Below are 20,000 nucleotides of genomic sequence, written 5' to 3' on the forward strand. Positions count from 1 at the left end.
CCTCAATTACAAGGATGTCCTTCCTCAAATTAGGAGACCAAAACTACACAATACTCCAGATGTGGTCTCACCAGGGCCCTATACAACTGCAGAAGAACCTCTTTACTCCTATACTGAAATCCTCTCGTTATGAAGGCCAACATGCCGTTAGCTTTCTTCACTGCCTGCTGTACCTGCACGCCAACTTTCAGTGACTGGTGTACAAGGACACCCAGGTCTCGCTGCACCTCCCCCTTACCTAACCTAACACCATTGAGATAATCTGCCTCCTTGTTTTTGCCGCCAAAGTGGATAACCTCACATTTATCTATATTATACTGCATGTGCCATGCATCTGCCCACTCACTCAACCTGTCCAGGTCACCCTGCAACCTCCTAACATCCTCCACAGTTCACACTGCCACCCAGCTTTGTGTCATCCACAAACTTGCTAGTGTTGCTTCTAATTCCCTCTTCCATTAATATATATGGTAAACAGTTGTGGCCCCAACACCGAGCCTTGTGGCACTCCACTCACCACTGCCTGCCATTCTGAAAAGGACCCGTTTACTCCTACTCTTTGCTTCCTGTCTGCCAACCAATTTTCTATCCATGTCAACACCCTACCCCCAATACCATGTGCTCTAATTTTACTCACCAATTTCCCGTGTGGGACCTTATCAATGGCTTTCTGAAAGTCTAGATACACTACATCCACTGGCTCTCCTTCATCCATTTTACTTGTCACATCCTCAAAAAACTCCAGAAGATTAGTCAAGCATGATTTCCCTTTCATAAATCCATGCTGAACTTGCTTATCCTTTTACTGCTCTCCAAATGCACCGTAATTACTCTTTAATAAAATCTGACAATGTGCACTTTAACCACATGTGATTTTTTCTATTACAAATCTCAAATTGTGGAGTACAGAGGCAAATAAATAAATGATGGGTATATTGGCCCAAACATTATGGAGGGCGCTGTATAAATGTGACCTATAAAATGAATTTTAAATGGTAAGTTTGCAGGTGAGATTAATTTAACAGACACAGAATGGTGTGGGCAACTACAGAGATTTAGAGGCAGTTTAAAAGTGTAGACAGAACAACGGCAGATGGCACGCAATGTAAATAAATGTGAGGTGGATCCCCAGAAGACAAATCGGTATGTTCAATGGGCAGGACTCCAGAAACAGTGGATAAGCAATGTGATTTTGGTGCACAAATCAATTAAGTCTAGAACATAAATGTAAGCAATCATGGGGGCTAATGGGCAATTGACCTTTTTTCCCCCAGAGGTTGGTGTTCAAAAATAAGTGAATTGTGTTTTAGCTATATAGCACTTTGGAAACAATCTGGAGCACTTCATTTAGTTTAAATCTCATGTTTATATTGAGCTATCAGCTTTGAAAGAGGTACAGCATCTAACATTTGAACAGCAGTGTGCGTAGGGTTAACTTGGGGCTATATTTAATTTGTGTACAGACAGATAAGAGGTGATCTGATTGAGATGCTTAAAAATCACAGAAAGGCTAGATGGGTTAAATCTAGAGAAAATATTTCCGTTAGTGGAAATGTTGAAAGGGATGACCTTAAAATTAGAAATTGGTTATTTAACAGTAATATCAAGAAGCAGATTTTTGGAAATCTGGAGCTCGATGATATTTGCATTGAAATTTTCATAATTGAAATTGATAGATTGGACAAAGGAATCAAGGACTATTCAATTCAATGATAGAACATTCAGAATAGTTTAATGACTCTTTGGCTTTGAACTGTGTTCATACGCAGTCGACAAGAAAAACCTTCCATAGCAATATTTTTTTGTTTTATTTCTTTTAATTTGTTTAATCTGTCTGCAGATTTCCATATGTTTAGAAGTAACGAATAATACTCGTTACTTTTTTACCAATAGCTATCCCCTCCATGCTTTTCCTATTTATTCTGTTCTTCCTAATATATTCAAATATTTCACATTCATGCTCATTTTTCCATAAATAAGCTATTGGTACCTAATTGTCGATCTTTCTGTAAGCTAACATTGCACCATTGTAGATCTTCCTGTAACCTAACATGGCAGCAATATTTTCAGGTACCTATTAACTTGAAATCTATATTTAATTTTACAAAGGTGACAGGACACCAAACCCTCTGTATCTGGATTTTCTATATTCACTGCATTTTATGCACCGTGCTAAACTAATAAGTGCCTATTTGTTCACTTAGTTCTGCTTTTGCAGTTGTTCAGATTTGCAATTTAAACTTCCGATAGCCAAGGCAGCCAGTGGGTTGCCAAATAAACCTGCACAGAACTAAAATAGCTGCTCTTTTCTGTAAGCTAACATGTTCATCTTAAATGGTTCTCCATTATAGTGGACTGCAAAGTCAAATATATTGAACATCATTTTGCATGAAGGCACTTGAAATATTTCAAAGGCAAATAGCTTTCTTTCATCAGAGGTTTGTAGTTAAACAATAATTCAATAAATCTCTAGCCATTTTGTCACCATTACAAAATAGTTTCAATTGTTAGACACTAAATGCTGGAGTAACTCAGCGGGACAGACAGCATTTCCGGATAGAAGGAATAAGTGACATTTTGGGTCGAGACCCTTCTTCAGACTGAGAGTCAGGGGAGAGGGAGACACAGATATGGAAGGGTAAGCTGTGAAAATGAGAGATCAAAGGGGATGAAGTTCACGGACAATGTGGAACAGATCATTGTTAACTATGGGAAGACGACAATGAGGCATATAAAGATAATATTTCATCATGAGGACAGTCAAACTGGTCAGAGAACTAGGATGGGGGAAAGATGGAGAGAGAAGAAAAGCAAGGGTTACTTGAAGTTAGTGAAACAAATATTCATACCGCTGGATTGTAAGCTGCCCAAGTGAAATATGAGGTGCTGTTCCTTCAATTTGTATTGGGCCTCACTTTGACAGTGGAGGAGCCCCAGGATAGAAAGGTCAGAATGGGAGGGGGAGGTAAAGTTTTTAGCAACCGGGAGATCATGTAGGTCAAGACGGACTGAATGGAGGTGTTCAGCCCAATGCAAATGCTCCTATTTCCCATGTATTTACCTGGTCTAGAATTAAATAAGTGAGATCTTGCATAATGCAAGAGCTTCTGATGATGTAAATGGGGCACGTGGATGAACCAAAACAAATGTCATCCATACAATTCCCTTGGATGTTCAATAGATAGCAAAGCTAGATGCTCATGGGCACCTCTCAATGTTATCCGTGTTTCTGAATATTCTTGACATTTGAAAGTATTTTCAGAAAAGTTATTTGAACTGAAATTAACAATTGAAGAAACATTTTAGAATCAACTTTTCACATAAAAGCATTACTAAGCACCTTGAAATAGTAAAACATATCAAACCGAACAACTTGCCTTATTTTCGTTATATTCCGTGTAAAAACAATGCCATTTCAGACATTGGGCTTATGGATCCCACATCTGGTCTAACCAAAATGTGATTTTTCCATTGAGAATTACTGCAAACTTCTGCTCTACTGTTGGAATCTGTGGCAATTCCAAGAAGGGAGTATAACTGGGAAACCACAAATAAAGCTCAACCAGAAAAGTCATAATTTCTGTATTCAGGAGGGAGTCAGAAAACCTGTAGACAGCTGCTTGGAAAATTGTATGTAGAAATACTGGCAAAACCTAACATTCCCAAGGCATTATTCCCATTTCCTCCCTACATTTGCCGTTGATATGGCATGATTTATAGTTTATTTGAACAAAAGACTTCTAAAGTTATCAGCAAAAGCAATAAGCCCGAGATTAGTAGCTTTTTAAAAAAATTATCAAGAAACAGATAAAGAACAAAAAAATGATTAAAGTTGCAAGGCACACAAAACAAGTTGTACACTTTTTGCTGGGTATGTAGAAAGATTAGCATGGGCAAATGTACAGTGAATTCAAAGTAATACTTTGTGTCTGCCTTCAGAGAAAACAACCCAAAAAACAATAAAGAGAACCAAAGAGCCAGTGTAAATGAGTAATATAAATGCAAAAAGTATGAGTACAGAAAAACATCTTTGATGTCCTTCGGACTAACCTTGCTGACTTTACCTTGCACTAAACGTTATTCCCAATCTATACACCGTAAATGGATTGATTGTAATCATGTATTGTCTTTCTGCTGACTGGTTAGCAGGCAACAAAAAGCTTTTCACTGTACCTCGGACACGTGATGACGAACTAAACTAAACTAAACTGAACTGAACGAGAGAAGTTAGAGTCTGAACACCAGTAAATCCCAAAGACCTGATAATGTATTTCCAAATTTTTGAAAGAGGTGATTATAGCGAAGGTGGATGCTCTGGTTATGTTCTTCTAAAATTTTGTAGATTTGAGAATGGTTCATGCAGATTGGACGGTAGCAACTGTAAAGTCACTATTTAACTAAGAAATTATCAAGGAAAATGGGAAACTATGAATCTGTTTGGCCAACATTGGTGGGAGAAAAAATGCTGAAATCTGACTTAAAGGATATAATGTCAAGGCATTTAAAAAATAATGCATACGCATGAATTTAGGAGTGGAAGTGGGCGCTTGTCCTCCGAGTCTATTTTGCCATTCAATAAGATCATTATCTCTAATAATATCAACTTTGCATTCCTGTATACCCCCCACATCATATTTCACCCCCTTTGCTTAGAATTTGTGTCCCCAAAAGTATATAGAGACTAGTGTAGTGGCCTGGCGGAGGCCAGAGAAAAGGCAAGACGCCAGGCAGTTTTTAGTAAGATTCTTTTATTAGGCTGTGAGCTCCTGCCCACAGCGTAGTCCACCTAGGGATGAGCCACGCCTCCCCCTGGTCTGGCTTTTAACCCCTTACGCCTGTCCGTCACGTAACGAGGGGGCTGACCCAAGGAGTGGCCTGATCCGCCACACTAGCATTAATATGTCTTAGCAAAGTCAACATTGATTTATGAAAGAGAAATTTGACTAACCTGTTAGAGTTCTTTAGGGTTGGATCTAGTAGAGTAGATGAAGGATAACCAATGGACATTTGTTTTGAGATTTTCTAAAGGCTCTCAATAAGGTCCCACACAGGAGGCAGCTGAACAATTTTAATTACAGATAAAAATGTCTCCAAATTGTATGCAATGTAATGCATACAATTTTTCATTATGGCATGAGGATGCCAGGATATTGGTAATGATGACGATGTAGAGGACCTTCAAAGGGACAAAATCAGTGAGCAACAATACAGCAGGTGGAGAAAAATGGAAGGTTGTCCGTTTTGCTTTAGAAAAAAACAATAGTCCCAGACTGCAAATGAAAGGTATATTGGTGATGAGTAACTATGCAATATAAGAGAAGCACTGGCATGCGATAGGGCGAGGAAGACAAGCTCTTAGTGCACAGTGCAACAGAAGTAAGAGCATCATGTTAAAAATTGTTCCCTAATGTAATTTAAAATGAAAGCGAGGAAGGGACTGCAGCTTAGAAGGGAAGATGAGACACACTGCTATAGGTATGAATAGATATAACTTATTGCACTAAGGTTCAATTGATCAGAGGGTATGGAGTAAGAGAAAGAGGGGAACATTTTATAAGTGGAGTTCCTAGGGAAATAAGATAATATAGTTATGAAGATAATATTTGGCTATTCTGGAAAAAAAGGAGACAATTTCAGTCAAGCTCTATTGGTTCCATGTTCTAAAATGTATCATTCTCTGACATGTCATTGCATGCTCCTATTTTGGATTGAATCCAGAATCTCTAGGGTGGGCACCCCATCAAATCTTACCATCTTCCATTGGCCATGAAAGCACACTCTAGTGAAAATTTGGCTCTGCTTTTAAACCCAGAGAACACAAAATGTGTATGGACTACTTTGCTGACTTGTACAAAATAAACTCGACTCACAATATATTTTACTCATCTCATGAGACATCAGAAATGTATTTATCATTGCTGCTTAAAAAGGTGACTGTCAATTTAACACCCAAACTGATATGTCCTGTCTGGTATATCAAAGGAATGTTAAATGAAATCGAACCCTCCTAGATTTAAATTTAATCTTGCTTTTTGTCTACATATTCAATATTTTTGCTTCTTCGTAATTCTGCCCAGTTTAAAATCCAAGTCGTCATATAATTCCCTCCCATGCAATCCGAGAATTATTCATTTAAAAAAAAAATCCTGACATCTTCAATATTAGCATACCCTTCCTGGACCATAAACTCAAGTGTGATAGTTAACTTTTGACTTCAATCAGCAATTTATAATCTTCAGATTTATGGCATTGAATGATTTACAATGTAGGTGGTTAATCAGACCAAGTACAACATATTTTATTTCTTTGTTCAATGTTCTAACACCCTGGTTAGCCAGATATAGGCCATATCTTAATGACCCTGGAACAATTTGGATTGTCACAACGATTAGTAGTTTTCATTTATGTTTATTTCACTACTGCTTAGTCACAAATCTCTACTATTCAGTTTCATAAATTACCTTTTAATCTATTTGATTGCATAGAAGCTATATCTTTATCTACTTAACTTAAATGTACTTCATTTCTTTTTGCTGTGGTACAGAAAATATGTTTTCACTGGTGTTCACAATGGAAGAGTATTCATGTCTTTTTTATAATGAAGCAGTGGTAGCTATCTTACTTGTTGAAAACTGTGGGTGTTGACGTTTTGCTGCAATGTTCAGCCAACTAAGTACACATTCATCTATGATATACAAATAGCACAATACACAAGGATTTACTGTCATTTTATTTTCTCTCCAGGTTTGTTGAAATTCTGTACTGTTGGATTTTGTGGCATTGGCAGTCTTATTGACTTTGTTCTCATCTCTGTACAGGTGAGTTGGTGCCCAGCTTGTAGCCTGCCATTGTACTTGTAATCTTAAACCGTAAAAAAACACATAACAGGGACAGTGTCCCTCTAGTCACCTTTCACCCCATCAGCCGTCGCTTATAACACATCATCCTCCGACATTTTCATCATCTCCAATGGGTTCCCACCACCAGTCATATCTTCCCATCTCCACCCCTTTCTGCTTTCCGCAGAAGCCATTTGCTCCGCAACTCCCCGTTCACTCATCTCTTCCTGTCCAAACATTTCCTCCCCTGACATTCCCCTGCAACCGCAGAAAATACAACACCTGTCTTTACACCTCCCTTGATTTCATCCAGGGATCATAACAGTCGTTTCAGATGAGGCAGAGGTTTTCTTGCACCTCCTCCAACCTCATCTACTGTACCCAGTGCTCCCAGCGAGACCAAGTGTAGATATGGCGATCGTTTTGCTGAACACTTACAGTCTGCCTTGGCCCACGAGATCTCCTGGTTACCAAACATTTAAACTCCCCTTTACCATTCCCATACTGATCTTTCTGTCTCGGGTCAATAGACAATAGGTGCGGGAGTAGGCCATTCGGCCCTTTGAGCCAGCAGCACCATTCAATGTGATCACGGCTGATCATTCACAATCAGTACCCCGTTCCTGCCTTCTCCCCATATCCCTTGACTCCGCTATCTTTAAGAGCTCTATCTAGCTCTCTTGAAAGCATCCAGAGAATTGCCCTCCACTGCCTTCTGAGGCAGAGAATTCCACAGATTTACAACTCTCTGACTGAAAAAGTTTTTCCCTCATTTCCGTTCTAAATGGTCTACCCCTTATTCTTAAACTGTGGCCCCTGGTTCTGGACTCCCCCAACATTGGGAACATGTTTCCTGCCTCTAACGTGTCCAATCCCTTAATAATTTTACATGTTTCAATAAGATCCCCTCTCATCCTAAATTCCAGCGAATACAAGCCTAGTCGCTCCAGTCTTGCAAAATATGACAGTCCCGCCATTCTGGGAATTAACCTAGTAAACCTATGCTGCACGCCCTCAATAACAAGAATGTCCTTCCTCAAATTTGGAGACCAAAACTGCACACAGTACTCCAGATGTGGTCTTACTGGGGCCCTGTACAACTGCAGAAGGACCTCTTTGCTCCTATACCAACTCCTCTTGTCATAAAGGCCAGCATGCCATTAGCATTCTTCACTACCTGCTGTACCTGCATGCTAACTTTAAGTGACTGATGAACAAGGACACCCAGATCTCTTTGTACTTTCCCATTTCCTAACTTGACACCATTCAGATAATAATCTGCCTTCCTGTTCTTGGCACCAAAGTGGATACCCTCACATTTATCCACATTAAACTGCATCTGCCATGCATCTGCCCACTCACACAACCTGTCCAAGTCACTCTGCATCCTCATAGCATCCTCCTCACAGTTCAAACTGCCACCCAACTTTGTGTCATCCGCAAATTTGCTATGTTACTTTTAATCCCTTCATCTAAGTCATTAATGAATATTGTAAATAGCACCGAGCCTTGCGGTACCCCACTAGTCACTGCCTGCCATTCTGAAATGGACCCGTTAATCCCTACTCTTTGTTTCCTGTCTGCCAACCAATTTTCTATCCATCTGAGCACCCTACCTTCAAAACCATGTGCTCTAATCTTGCCCACTAATCTCCTATGTGGGACCTTATCAAAGGCTTTCTGAAAGTTCAGGTACACTACATCCACTGGCTCTCGTCCATTTTCCTAGTTACATCCTCAAAAAATTCCAGAAGATTAGTCAAGCATGATTTTCCTTTCGTAAATCCATGCTGACCCGGAACGATCCTGTTACTGCTATCCAAATGTTCCGCAATTTCTTCTTTTTATAATTGACTCCAGCATCTTCCCCACCGCTGATGTCAGACTAACTGGTCTATAATTTCCCGTTTTCTCTCTCCTTCCTTTCTTAAAAATTGGGATAACATTAGCTACCCTCCAATCCACAGGAACTGATCCTGAATCTATAGAACTTTGGAAAATGATCACCAATGCGTCCACGATTTCTAGAGCCACTTCCTTAACTACCCTGGCATGGAGACCAGCAGGCCCTGGGGATTTATCAGCCTTCAGTCCCATCAGTCTACCCAACACCATTTCCTGCCTAATGTGAATTTCCTTCAGTCCCTCCATCACCCTAGGACCTCTGTCCACTAGTAAATCTGGGAGATTGTTGGTGTCCTCCGTAGTGAAGCCATTTCCAAAGTACCCGTTCAACTCGTCTGCCATTTCTGTGTTCCCCATAATAAATTCACCTGTCTTCAAGGGACCCACATTTGTCTTAACTACTTTTTTTCCTCTTCACTTACCTAAAGAAGCTTTTACTATCCCCCTTTATATTCTTGGCTAGCTTACCTTCGTACCTCATCTTTTCTCCCCATTTTGCCTTTTTAGTTATCTTCTGTTGCTCTTTAAAAGAGTCCCAATCTTCTGGCTTCCCGCTCATCTTTGCTATGTTATACTTCGCAGCCACTGTCAGAGTGAGGCCACAAGCAAATTCATATTTTGCTTGGGCAGCTTGCAACCCAGTGGTATGAACATTGGTTTCTCTATTTTCAAGTAACTCCTGCATTCGTTCCCCCCCCCCCCCCCCCCCCCCCCCCCCGCCTCTCTCAGCACTTATCTCAGCATCTCAACACGATCAATTCAATTGCAGAATGGAATCTGCAATTCATTACTCAACTTCCAAAGTATCCTTTTTTCTATATATGATCCAAATATAAATCTTATTACAAACATGAAAAGTAGGGATCTGGTTTCATGGTTGGCTTTCAGGAATTTTGGTGAACCACCAGATTTTTTCTATGTTGTTTACATATAGCTGTAAAATTGCACACTCCAGCTAATACCAGAAGCTATGGGTAATATAGCCAGATAAAGAAATATTTCCAAAAGTAAATCAAAATCGCACTTTTTAGGGATATAGTGCCACATTTTGTCATTGGCAGAATATAATGTTGTAATTGTGGGTGTGTGGCTAACCAAGTAAGGTTACAAGATAAAATGGGTTGGAGACTGACAGGTATAAGGGCTACGTGTAATAAATTTCATGAATTTGAATTGCATTTTCAGGACAAAGACTGAAAATGTTTCAAATAGCAAAACTTTTAATGGAGTGGAGGATAGAGCCTTGCACAGAAACATGAATCTGTAAAAACAAAATTGAAGACAGAGTAAGAAGAAATACTAAAAAGTCCAATGATATTTTGGATTTTTTGTAAAAGAGTACAGTCTGAAGCAGTCAATTCCTGCATGTACCAAAATAAGGTTGATGTTGATGGAAGTTAAGATAATAATGATCTACTTTTCAGTATTTCTCTCAACTATAAATTGGTATGCAAATGTAATTATTTGACAATTGAATAGCAGAACACATTTATTAAAAAGGTTGGCTGGAGAGAAAACTTCCATGTGCATTTTAATAACAATTTTCTTTAATTGAGGAGGGGAACTTGAGATTGTAGTTAGATGTGCTAAATTTGAGTTATTTACATCTGGAACCATTTCTGCAGTTATTGAGAGCGTGCCTATATCACTATTTCAAGGGAAATTAAATAAATAATTGTAAAAGCTTATGAGACATTATTAAAGAGTGCACATCAATAAAAAGGACCCTTGAAACATGAACATGTCACCGACTAACTTAAAGTAGAGAGAATGTACAGGAGAGTAAAACATACAGCAATCCGATGAATTTCATTGACCCAGGATGTGTTTTGATGTAGATACTGCATTTCAACTGCACAAAATGAAAGAAATCAGAGTGGCATGGGGGGGGGGGGGGGGGGGGGGGGGGGGGGCAGTGGTAGAGTTGCTGCCTTACAGTGCCAGAGACCCGGGGTCGACCCTGGCTATGGGTGTTGTCTGTACAGAGTTTGTGCATTCTCCCCGTGACCTGCATGGGTTTTCTCCGAGATTTCCGGTTTCCTCCCACACTCCAAAGATGTACTGGTTTGTAGGTTAATTGGCTTGGTATAATTGTGAATTGTCCCTAATGTATGTAGGAGGGTGTTAATGTGTGAGGACGCTGGTCAGCGTGGACCCGGTGGGCCGAAGGGCTTGTTTCCACGCTGTATCTCTAAACTAAAAAAAGATGCAGGAATAGACAATTTAGCCCATCAAGCCTGTCATGCCATTCAATATGATCATGGCTGATCTGCCCCAGGCCTCATCTCTTCGTCAGTACCATTTCCCCATAATTTCCCTATATTTCTCTGATCTTTAAAAAAATGTATCCATTTTCTCTTTAAATACTCCCCAATGATCTCGCCTCCACAACCATCTGCAATAGAGATTAACCACACTCTGGGAAAGAGTTCCAAGGCACCTCGGTGTTAAGTGACCGTGCAATAGATAAATGGCTTCTTTCAGTGCAGTTACCTTTATGCTTTTACTAATTTTTTTTCTGCATTATAATAATTTGAGAATTTGAAGTGTACCTAATAAAGAAGAGTGCCACCATTATGGAACATTTTTACGGATAAAGCAAGTATCTACTGGAAAAATGGATCACTGCACAAATATTAAAGCTAGTTTTAATTAAAAACAGCATGAGGCCAAAATGTCATCTTTCCATATGTTTTTTTTGTAAGTAATATGAAGTTAATGGAACTGACTGATTTGTTTTTTAAAATAATCTCCCTAGATTGTTGGCCCTGCAGATGGCTCGAATTACATCATAGATTACTATGGAGCGAGACTTACCAGATTAACAATAGATAATGATACGTATCGAAAGAGACAAACTGATATGTGAGCCTGAAGTGTCCAATTCTGGTAAGTTTCAGTTTTTCGACTTGTGCAATTTTTGCGCATGTAATTTTAAACGATAGACTCCAGTTAACAGCTTTTTTTCCAGAATTTCTCTTCGAAAATCGTGCAACATGGTTGACAACAGCAGTAACTTATAATTTGGCAAAAAGTTAACACCAGTACCTCATTTATAGAAAAAAGATGTTCTGTTGCTTGATGTTCAAATGACTTATGATTAATGTCGTTGGAGAATTCCTGAATATTTATGCAAATCTTTTTTGGTAAAAGATGTAAATTAAACCTCTTTACAAAGGTAAATCCAGAATCTGATTAAAACATTTTTTGTTACTTCTGCAGATTTATGCAGTTGCTATTAATTAAAACTACGTCTAAAGGTGGATAAGTCACATGGTCCTGGGTACACCCCAGGATTCTGAAAGAGGTAGCTGTAGAGAGTGGAGGAATTAGTACTGATCTTTCGATAATCACTAGAATCAGGAATTCCACCGGATTGGAAAATTGCAAATGTTACTCCACTGTTTAAGATGAGAACGAAGCAAAAGAAAGGAGCATTTAAAAGCTCTGGGCCTGTGCTCACTGCAGTTTAGAATTATAAGGGAAGATCTCATTGAAACCTACTGAATAATGAAAGGCCTATACAGAGTGGTGTGGAAAGGATCTTCAAGGTCTTACCATGCGTGGAACCAATTTAAACTGTACTGTGTGATAAGTAAACTTTATACTTGCATACTTACACGACCTGCAACTGATTTGCAAGAGGTTGTAGGAGGACTGGGGAGTGAGTAAGGTTGAGAATGTTACGGCCAGCTTCTCGCCTATCTTATCAAGCCCCAAAGCTGCCATTGACGTAGGATAGTTGGAACGATTATTTCTTGACACAAACAATCAACAACAGAGATCTCCACAATGTTTCATTTGAAGTTTGGGAAAATAACTGCAGATGCTGGTACAAATCAAAGGTATCACAAAATGCTGGAGTAACTCAGCAGGTCAGGCAGCATCTCAGAAGAAAAGGAATGGGTGACGTTTCGGGTCGAGACCCTTCTTCAGACTGATGTCAGGGGGGGCGGGACAAAGGAAGGATATAGGTGGAGACAGGAAGATAGAGGGAGATCTGGGAAGGGGGAGGGGAAGAGAGGGACAGAGAAACTATCTAAAGTTGGAGAAGTCAATGTTCATACCGCTGGGCTGCAAGCTGCCCAAGCGAAATACGAGGTGCTGTTCCTCCAATTTCCGGTGGGCCTCACTATGGCACTGGAGAAGGCCCATGACAGAAAGGTCAGACTGGGAGTGGGAGGGGGAGTTGAAGTGCTCAGCCATGCCCGTGTACTCGGGTATCAGCTTCAAGTAGCAGACATATCTTGGTTATCGGTCTTTCCAAGATGTTGCTCTGGTCTGAAGTTGAACAGTACGCACACAACCTTGTGCATCTGGTACAGTCTCCAATATTTTGCCCAATCTTCTTCAGTCTTCTCTTCCAGCTGAAGAAGCGGTCTGCTGTCAGTCTTGATGCTTCACCTGCAGGATTTCCTTTGTGCTGACATATCTCTGTTGTGATTCATCAGTAACATTCCTTACGAAGGAGATTCTGTTTGCTACAAACGTTTGAAAGCGTTTGGTTTCGATGTTGATGTATTTAAGCACTGTTGTGCTATCGGTCCAGAAAACAGATTTGTTCAGTTGAAGCTGTAATTCTTTTCATAGCATTGTATCAACTTTGGATTTTCCCATTACGAAGTCATGATTGTATTGCTTGACCAGAAGCTCCTCTCGGCTTGCAATAGATATTCCATTGACAGCAGCGGCAGGGCAGCCATTTCCATCCCTGCTGTAGTGGTCTCTTCTCAGTTCACCATCCAGGGTAGTTCCATTTGTGGCACATATTTCTAGGTGGTCAGTTTCAGTTTCACTGTGATGGATTCATTTAGTTTTCCACCATCTGGAACCATTTTTTTCAGCAATTACTTTAGTTGAAACGTTTTCAACGTGTGCTGGGTTTTCTGATGCAGGATCCCCTGAAGTTTCCAGTTCTAACATTTCTTGATCCGAAGATTCACGATTTTCGGATGCTAGTTCAGAGTTGGTCTCAGTCATCTCTGTGTTCAGACAAGTATTTTCAGGACCAGATTCTCCAGCCAATGGATCACCTTGGACTGCTTTGGAGAAGATGCAGGTTTCATCACCGGCCCCAATATGGTCACACATTTGAGATGAGAGAACAGCATCACTCGCACTTAGCTTTTCCTTCTGTTCTGGTTTCTTTTCCTTGTCCTTTTGTTCAATACAAAGCATTTCAGGATGATCTTCTTGCACCTGTGCTTCTACAGGTTTTGTAGTCGTTGCCAAACTGCTTTTGGCTGTTTGCGGCTTTTCTCTTGCCTTAGCAAAGGTAGGGCCTTTGACAGTTCCTCTTTTCAAATAAGAGTTCATCCCATCAGCTACTGGCAAGCAGTATCTTGATTTCCTAGCCTTAAGTACATTGAGTCTTGTCTTGGCTGTGGCCATTGCAGCATCTAGTTCCAATCGTTCTTTCCGTCTTCTCAGCTGTTCCTTCTGGCTCTTCCTATCGAGCTCCATTTCCAATTGCCTTCTCTTCCTGTCGAACTACATTTCCAATTCTTTGTTTTTCAATTTTTCATCTCGTTTCTTCTGTTTTTCTGCCTTTCTCTGTTCCTGTACCTCAATCTCATGCCTGTCTTCCATGATAGCAGCCTGTTTTTCGAGAACAGCCAGGTCTGCCTTCGCCGTCATATGAGCAGAGTGCATCCAAGATGCACGGGATGAAGCATGAGATTTGAAGATCAATTTAGAGTTTGAGACATTTGAAGCATTGCCTTCAGGTCCAATGATATCTAAAGGGCCTGTCCCACTTAGGCGATTTTAAGGCGACTGCCGGTGACTAGGCTGTCAGCGAACGTTCACCGGGGTGTCGCGGGCATGATTGTGAGGAGTCTTCCAAAGATCGTAGTGGATCTTGGCGTGTCGCCAAGAAATCAAACGGTTTGAAATCTCTCGGCGACAGCTGGCTTGTCGCCAGGTATCGTAGCTTATTGCGGTCGCTGTCGCATGCTGTCCCCAGGTTTGATAGGTTCTCTTAAGATGCATTTAGAAGCACATAATATTAAAATAAGTAAAGTCATTTCAAAATACCATAAAATGCTTGTGTTTAACCAATTTATTTACCGTCAGGACATTTGACAGGTAGATTGGAGGCGACAGTTTGACAGTCAGGTAAGCGTGGGAATTTTTGCGATGTTTTTGGCCTCAGCCATTACATTTAAAGTGGGCTCCAAACCCAGATATTCAACCCAGAAACCAGATATGCATCTCCCTTACATTTTCAAAGAATGCCCACACACTTTTCACTAAACTCCACTGAACCACTTTTTAAATTATTTTTTAAAATACAGCTATTAGTAAACTGGAAGTAAATCCAGTTTATTCCTTGTTACAGTGAAGCTTGGTTTTTAAGTAACCCATACAAGGTGTTATAGTTCAGAACTCTCAAGTACTTACTGACTTGTCAGTGATTTCAGCGAAAACCACGACGCTGGAGAAGCATTGACAGCGTGGGAATTTTTGCGATGTTTCAGAAGACGCTGTAATCTTGACCTGACTTGGCATTGTCGTGGTCATTGTCGTCGTGTAAAAGAAAAGTTCGGCAATCAGCTACAACCTTGACAGTCGCCAAAAAGATCGCCTAAGTGGGACAGGCCCTTAAGTTTACACGACTCTGTTGTGTAGCACTCTCAGCAATGGAGTGTGTAGTTTGATGACCATCCTTAGTGCCTTGTGTAAACCTGATAAAAGTTTCCACTGTTTGGTGAATCCACTGATTTTGCTTTTCGAGCTCATCTTCAGGCAGTGGTAACTTTACCAGTGCTTCCTTGATTAATTGATTCAGATTGGATTGTACTCCATTTACATTTTCATCTGATTCCATGTTCTCTTTGATCATTTCTGTTAACTTGGTAACTTGTTTATATCTTGAGTTTTTCTGTTTTTCTTCTTCAATCTCACGCTGGCTTTTCAGGGAGGCAACCCACTCCAAGGGCGGCACGGTAGAGCAGCGGTAGAGTTGCTGCTTTACAGCGAATGCAGCGCCGGAGACTCAGGTTCGATCCTGACTACGGGTGCTGCACTGTAAGGAGTTTGTACGTTCTCCCCGTGACCTGCGTGGGTTTTCTCCGAGATCTTCGGTTTCCTCCCACACTCCAAAGATGTACAGGTATGTAGGTTAATTGGCTGGGTAAATGTAAAAATTGTCCCTAGTGGGTGTAGGATAGTGTTAATGTACGGGGATCACTGGGCGGCACGGACTTGGTGGGCCGAAAAGGCCTGTTTCCGGCTGTATATATATGATATGATATGATATGATGAAGACGTAAGAAAACTTTGAAGTTTCACTTATTGAAGAAAAATCATTGTCGCTTTGGGAACCATTTTGATGGCGCCACCTGCTGGCCGAACATCAGATTTACATACAAGCATACTTGTACGTCAATATCCCTTTAAGACGTATTGATGCACAGCCATATCTTTGGAATTCAAAACAAGCTGATAACTTGCTTGCGCAAGGTAATTTCTTTGTTCTCAGAAATTTACAGTCGTAGTTTTCTTATACGACTTCTGAAAAACAGCTTTCCAATAAAGCTTACTGCAATTAATTGGCTTTTGAAACGCTCCTTTCTCCGAAGTCAATTAACGCAGACAAGAGACTCTTATTAATCTGTTTCTGGTTTCAAAGTTTAGCGACAAACAGCCCTTCTCGTTCAATCGCTACACAACTTCAGTCTCTTTACGAGCTAATTATGGCTGATCATTCTCAATCAGTACCCCGTTCCTGCCTTCTCCCCATAACCCCTGACTCCGCTATCCTTAAGAGCTCTATCCAGATTTTGCCTTCTGAGGCAGAAAATTCCACAGATTCACAACTCTCTGACTGAAAAGGTTTTTCCTCATCTCCGTTCTAAATGGCCTACCCCTTATTCTTAAACTGTGGCCCCTTGTACTGGACTCCCCCAGCATTGGGAACATGTTTCCTGCCTCTAACGTGTTAAACGTTAATAATCTTATACGTTTCGATAAGATCTCCTCTCATCCTTCTAAATTCCAGTGTATACAAGCCTAGTCGCTCCAGTCTTTCAACATAATTAACTTCAAATCACTCAAGAGATGGATTTATATTTCAGTCACCGAGGATGGCTTGTTCTATTTCGCGGTTGAGAAATTTTGGCAATAACCCCCTCCAGGTCAGTTAAGCTCTCACACTTCATCCCTTGCGAAGGCAAGTTCTGACTGAACATTCCTGAAGAGTAAATTCCAGCTGAATCGTTCCATGTAGGATATGGTAGGACATTAGATTTTTACGATATGGCCAGCTTCTCGTCTATCTTACCAAGCCCCAAAGCTGCTGTTGAGGTAGGATAGTTGGAACGATATTTGCTTGACGCAAACAATCAACAACAGAGATCTCCACGACGTTTCATTTGAAGTTAGTCGTTTATTTGAAGTTGCAATATACCATATTGCAATATTGTCATTGACTTGTTATTGAATGGTTTGGTAAAAATCTAATGTCCTACCATATCCTACATGACTTATACAAACTGCCAGATCTTATCTCCAGCAGACATTTCTTGCTGATCTTCTATCAGCACGTTCTTTTAGCCAATTTTATATCGGCAGCTTCTTCTGGCTGATCTTCTATCAGTCGCTTCTTCACATGAACTGAAGAAATACGTTGGAACTGGAAGCTCTCTGGCCCTGCCCAGCCCATATACGTAAGCATAGTATTAACCTTTTAGTGTCCAAAATAATACAGCAGGATACAAAATAAAATAATATAACTAATAAACGCAAAATGGCTCCTACAGATATTATTGTACTGTGGCCATTTGCTACAACACCAATAATTGAGATTACTGGCTCCTGCTTGTGTGAGCAGGGGACAATGCTGTTACTGTTTCTCTGTAGCAGCTTGTTTTGAAAGAGAAAGGGAATGGTATCATTGTATCATGTAGGGAGGAACTGCAGATGCTGGTTTACACCGAAGATAGACCCAAAATGCTGGAGTAACTCAGCGGGACAGGCAGCATCTCTGGATAGAAGGAATGGGTTATGTTTCAGGTCGAGACCCTTCTTCAGACTGGGTATTGTATCATTGTCAAGCAATATGTTTAAGTGACATGGCTGCAATGACTGAATGATTGGCGGTGTGTATAGACTGTACAAAATGAGTGGAGGCTGTGAACAGGAGTACGAGATGTGAGACTTGCCTAGTTAGACATTGTTGGTGGATAAATGATGGGAGCGTGGTGCTTCAAGGAGTCTGTGATATTTTTTTATCTTGAAAATTGGCATTTAAATCTTGAAACTCAACTGCTTGTTTACAGCAGGCTGAATATTGCATAGTAATTAGCTGATAATTCAAAAATGGGGTACAGACTGCAAACGAAGCATTGGGCATAGTTTAATCCCACATGGAATTCACACGCATATTTTCCAAATTACTCTCCTAGGCCAATGCATTTGGAGAAACTTGAGAGAGAACCTTTTGTTTATTTATTCACTGGATATGGGTGAAGCTGGCAAAGCCAGCATTCATTGCCTTTTGCTAATTGACCCTGAGTTGTGTTTGTTTGCTAAGACAGTTAAGCAGATAGTTAAGCATTAATCACATTGCTGTCGAATTAGGATATTAAATAAACCAGAGCTGGTATGCAAAGCCGTTTTCCTTCCCTAGAGAACATCAGAATTTTTGCAACAATATATAGTTTCATGGTCCTATTACTTAAAATAGCTTTATATTTCAGTATTATTTAATTTCTTGAATTTAAATCACTCAGTATCTGAAGTAATGACCCCAGATTAATAGCCTAGGCCTTTCAATACTAGTCCGGCATGCTGATATATCCCAGAGACACAACTAACAAGTGTCGATAGTGAAACAAGTTTGTCTATTAATCTATATACTAAAACTCTCATTTGTTCGCTTGTTCCTGAACTACAGCCAAAACGGTACACGACAGTGAGACAATTTTAGGCCCACCTTACCCACCGTCGTCCCGTCATCCTATGGAAGAAGTTTCATTGAAATCGGTGTTATATTTCAAAAGTTATTCACATTTTAAAGTTTTAAAAACCGCGCATGCGCAGTTGGGGCTCCGTTAATCTGGTACTTACGTAAGATGGCCGCCGCATCCGCGCGTGCGCAGAACAAACGTGTCCGCGCCTGCGCAGTTGTGACCTGTTGAGCAGGGCTTACCCACCTGTCTCTTTGGGGCGGAAGAGCCAGGCCTGATGTCGGGGGAAGCAGCCTGGGCCTGGACGTGACCGGGTAACCGCGAGCCTGAGGTGAGCCAAGGGGAAAGGCGGCAGCACAGCAATGGCGGTGAGGCCGAGCGTTGATGGAGGCCGAGGCCTGAGCTTGGCGCTGGGTCTGCCCTCGGCTCCCCCGTCCCCCCTCCTCGCCCCGGCTGGCTCAGCGCCTTCCCCACGCTGCCCAGAGTCCAGCGGCTCAGCAACTGTGGGAGAGCCGCCGCTCTCTACCACTGAACATCCTCGCACCAGGACGGGACAGGACTCTCCCTCCCCCCCCCCCCCCCCCACTCCACCAATGGCAGTTGCCCGGGAACTGCGGGTTGCTCCTGAGAGGGGGGAAGGGAGGGAGGGCTGGAGGGGGGAGGGAGGGGGGGAGGGAGGGGGGAAGGGAGGGGGGAAGGGGGGAGGAGAGGGGAGGGGGAGGAGAGCGGAGAGAGGGGGTGGGGGGGGAGGGAGGGGAGTGCGGGGAGAGGGTACTGCACCAATGCAGGAGTGGTTTGGGCCAAACGGGTCCACTTGGTCTAGTATTTTCTAAAAGTAAAGTACAACATATTTGCAGGAAGACATTTTATTTCATCCATTCTGGAATTCAGTATCAACACAAAACAAAGGCAAAAGACAAATTTCTACTTGCTCCTGACATATGTTAACCCTACCCTTGAGGAAGAGACCAGATATACCTGTGTGATCTCTGTGAGACAGACTTCTACAGTATTTGAATAAAGAGCACTGGTCCAATGCCGCAGACAAATAACTGCAAACTGTTCAAACTCCTGTTGGATTGTTCCTTACAATTAGCAAAGATTTTGATGTAAACCATATGGGCAGCACTTGAACCAATGGCAAAAAAAAAGTCCTAATTTAAAAAGTAAAAGGACTGTAGATGTTGAAAATCTGAAATAAAAGCAGTAACCAGTAGATCAGGCCGCATCTGTGGGGAGTGAAACAAGACTAATATTTCAGTTCTATCTGGGGAAGGGTCCCAACCTGAAACGTTACTTAGCCATGATCTCCAGAGGTGCTGCGTGACCCGCTGAGTTACTCCAA

General features: G+C 41.2%; 1 protein-coding gene across 2 annotated transcripts in view; it reads left to right on the plus strand.

Moving 5' to 3' along the window:
- Window positions 1-20,000, plus strand: part of tm2d1 (TM2 domain containing 1) — a 49,976-nt gene that overhangs the window by 14,056 nt on the left and 15,920 nt on the right. For both annotated transcript variants that reach the window (XM_078407279.1, XM_078407278.1), the window contains exons 5-6: window positions 6,745-6,818; window positions 11,503-11,633. In XM_078407279.1, the coding sequence (XP_078263405.1) occupies window positions 6,745-6,818; window positions 11,503-11,613 (185 nt within the window). In that variant the 3' untranslated portion in view covers window positions 11,614-11,633. The remainder of the gene's footprint in view (window positions 1-6,744; window positions 6,819-11,502; window positions 11,634-20,000) is intronic.

The sequence above is a fragment of the Rhinoraja longicauda genome, chromosome 11, assembly GCF_053455715.1.
Source record: "Rhinoraja longicauda isolate Sanriku21f chromosome 11, sRhiLon1.1, whole genome shotgun sequence".
NCBI classification, from domain to species: Eukaryota; Metazoa; Chordata; class Chondrichthyes; order Rajiformes; family Arhynchobatidae; genus Rhinoraja; species Rhinoraja longicauda.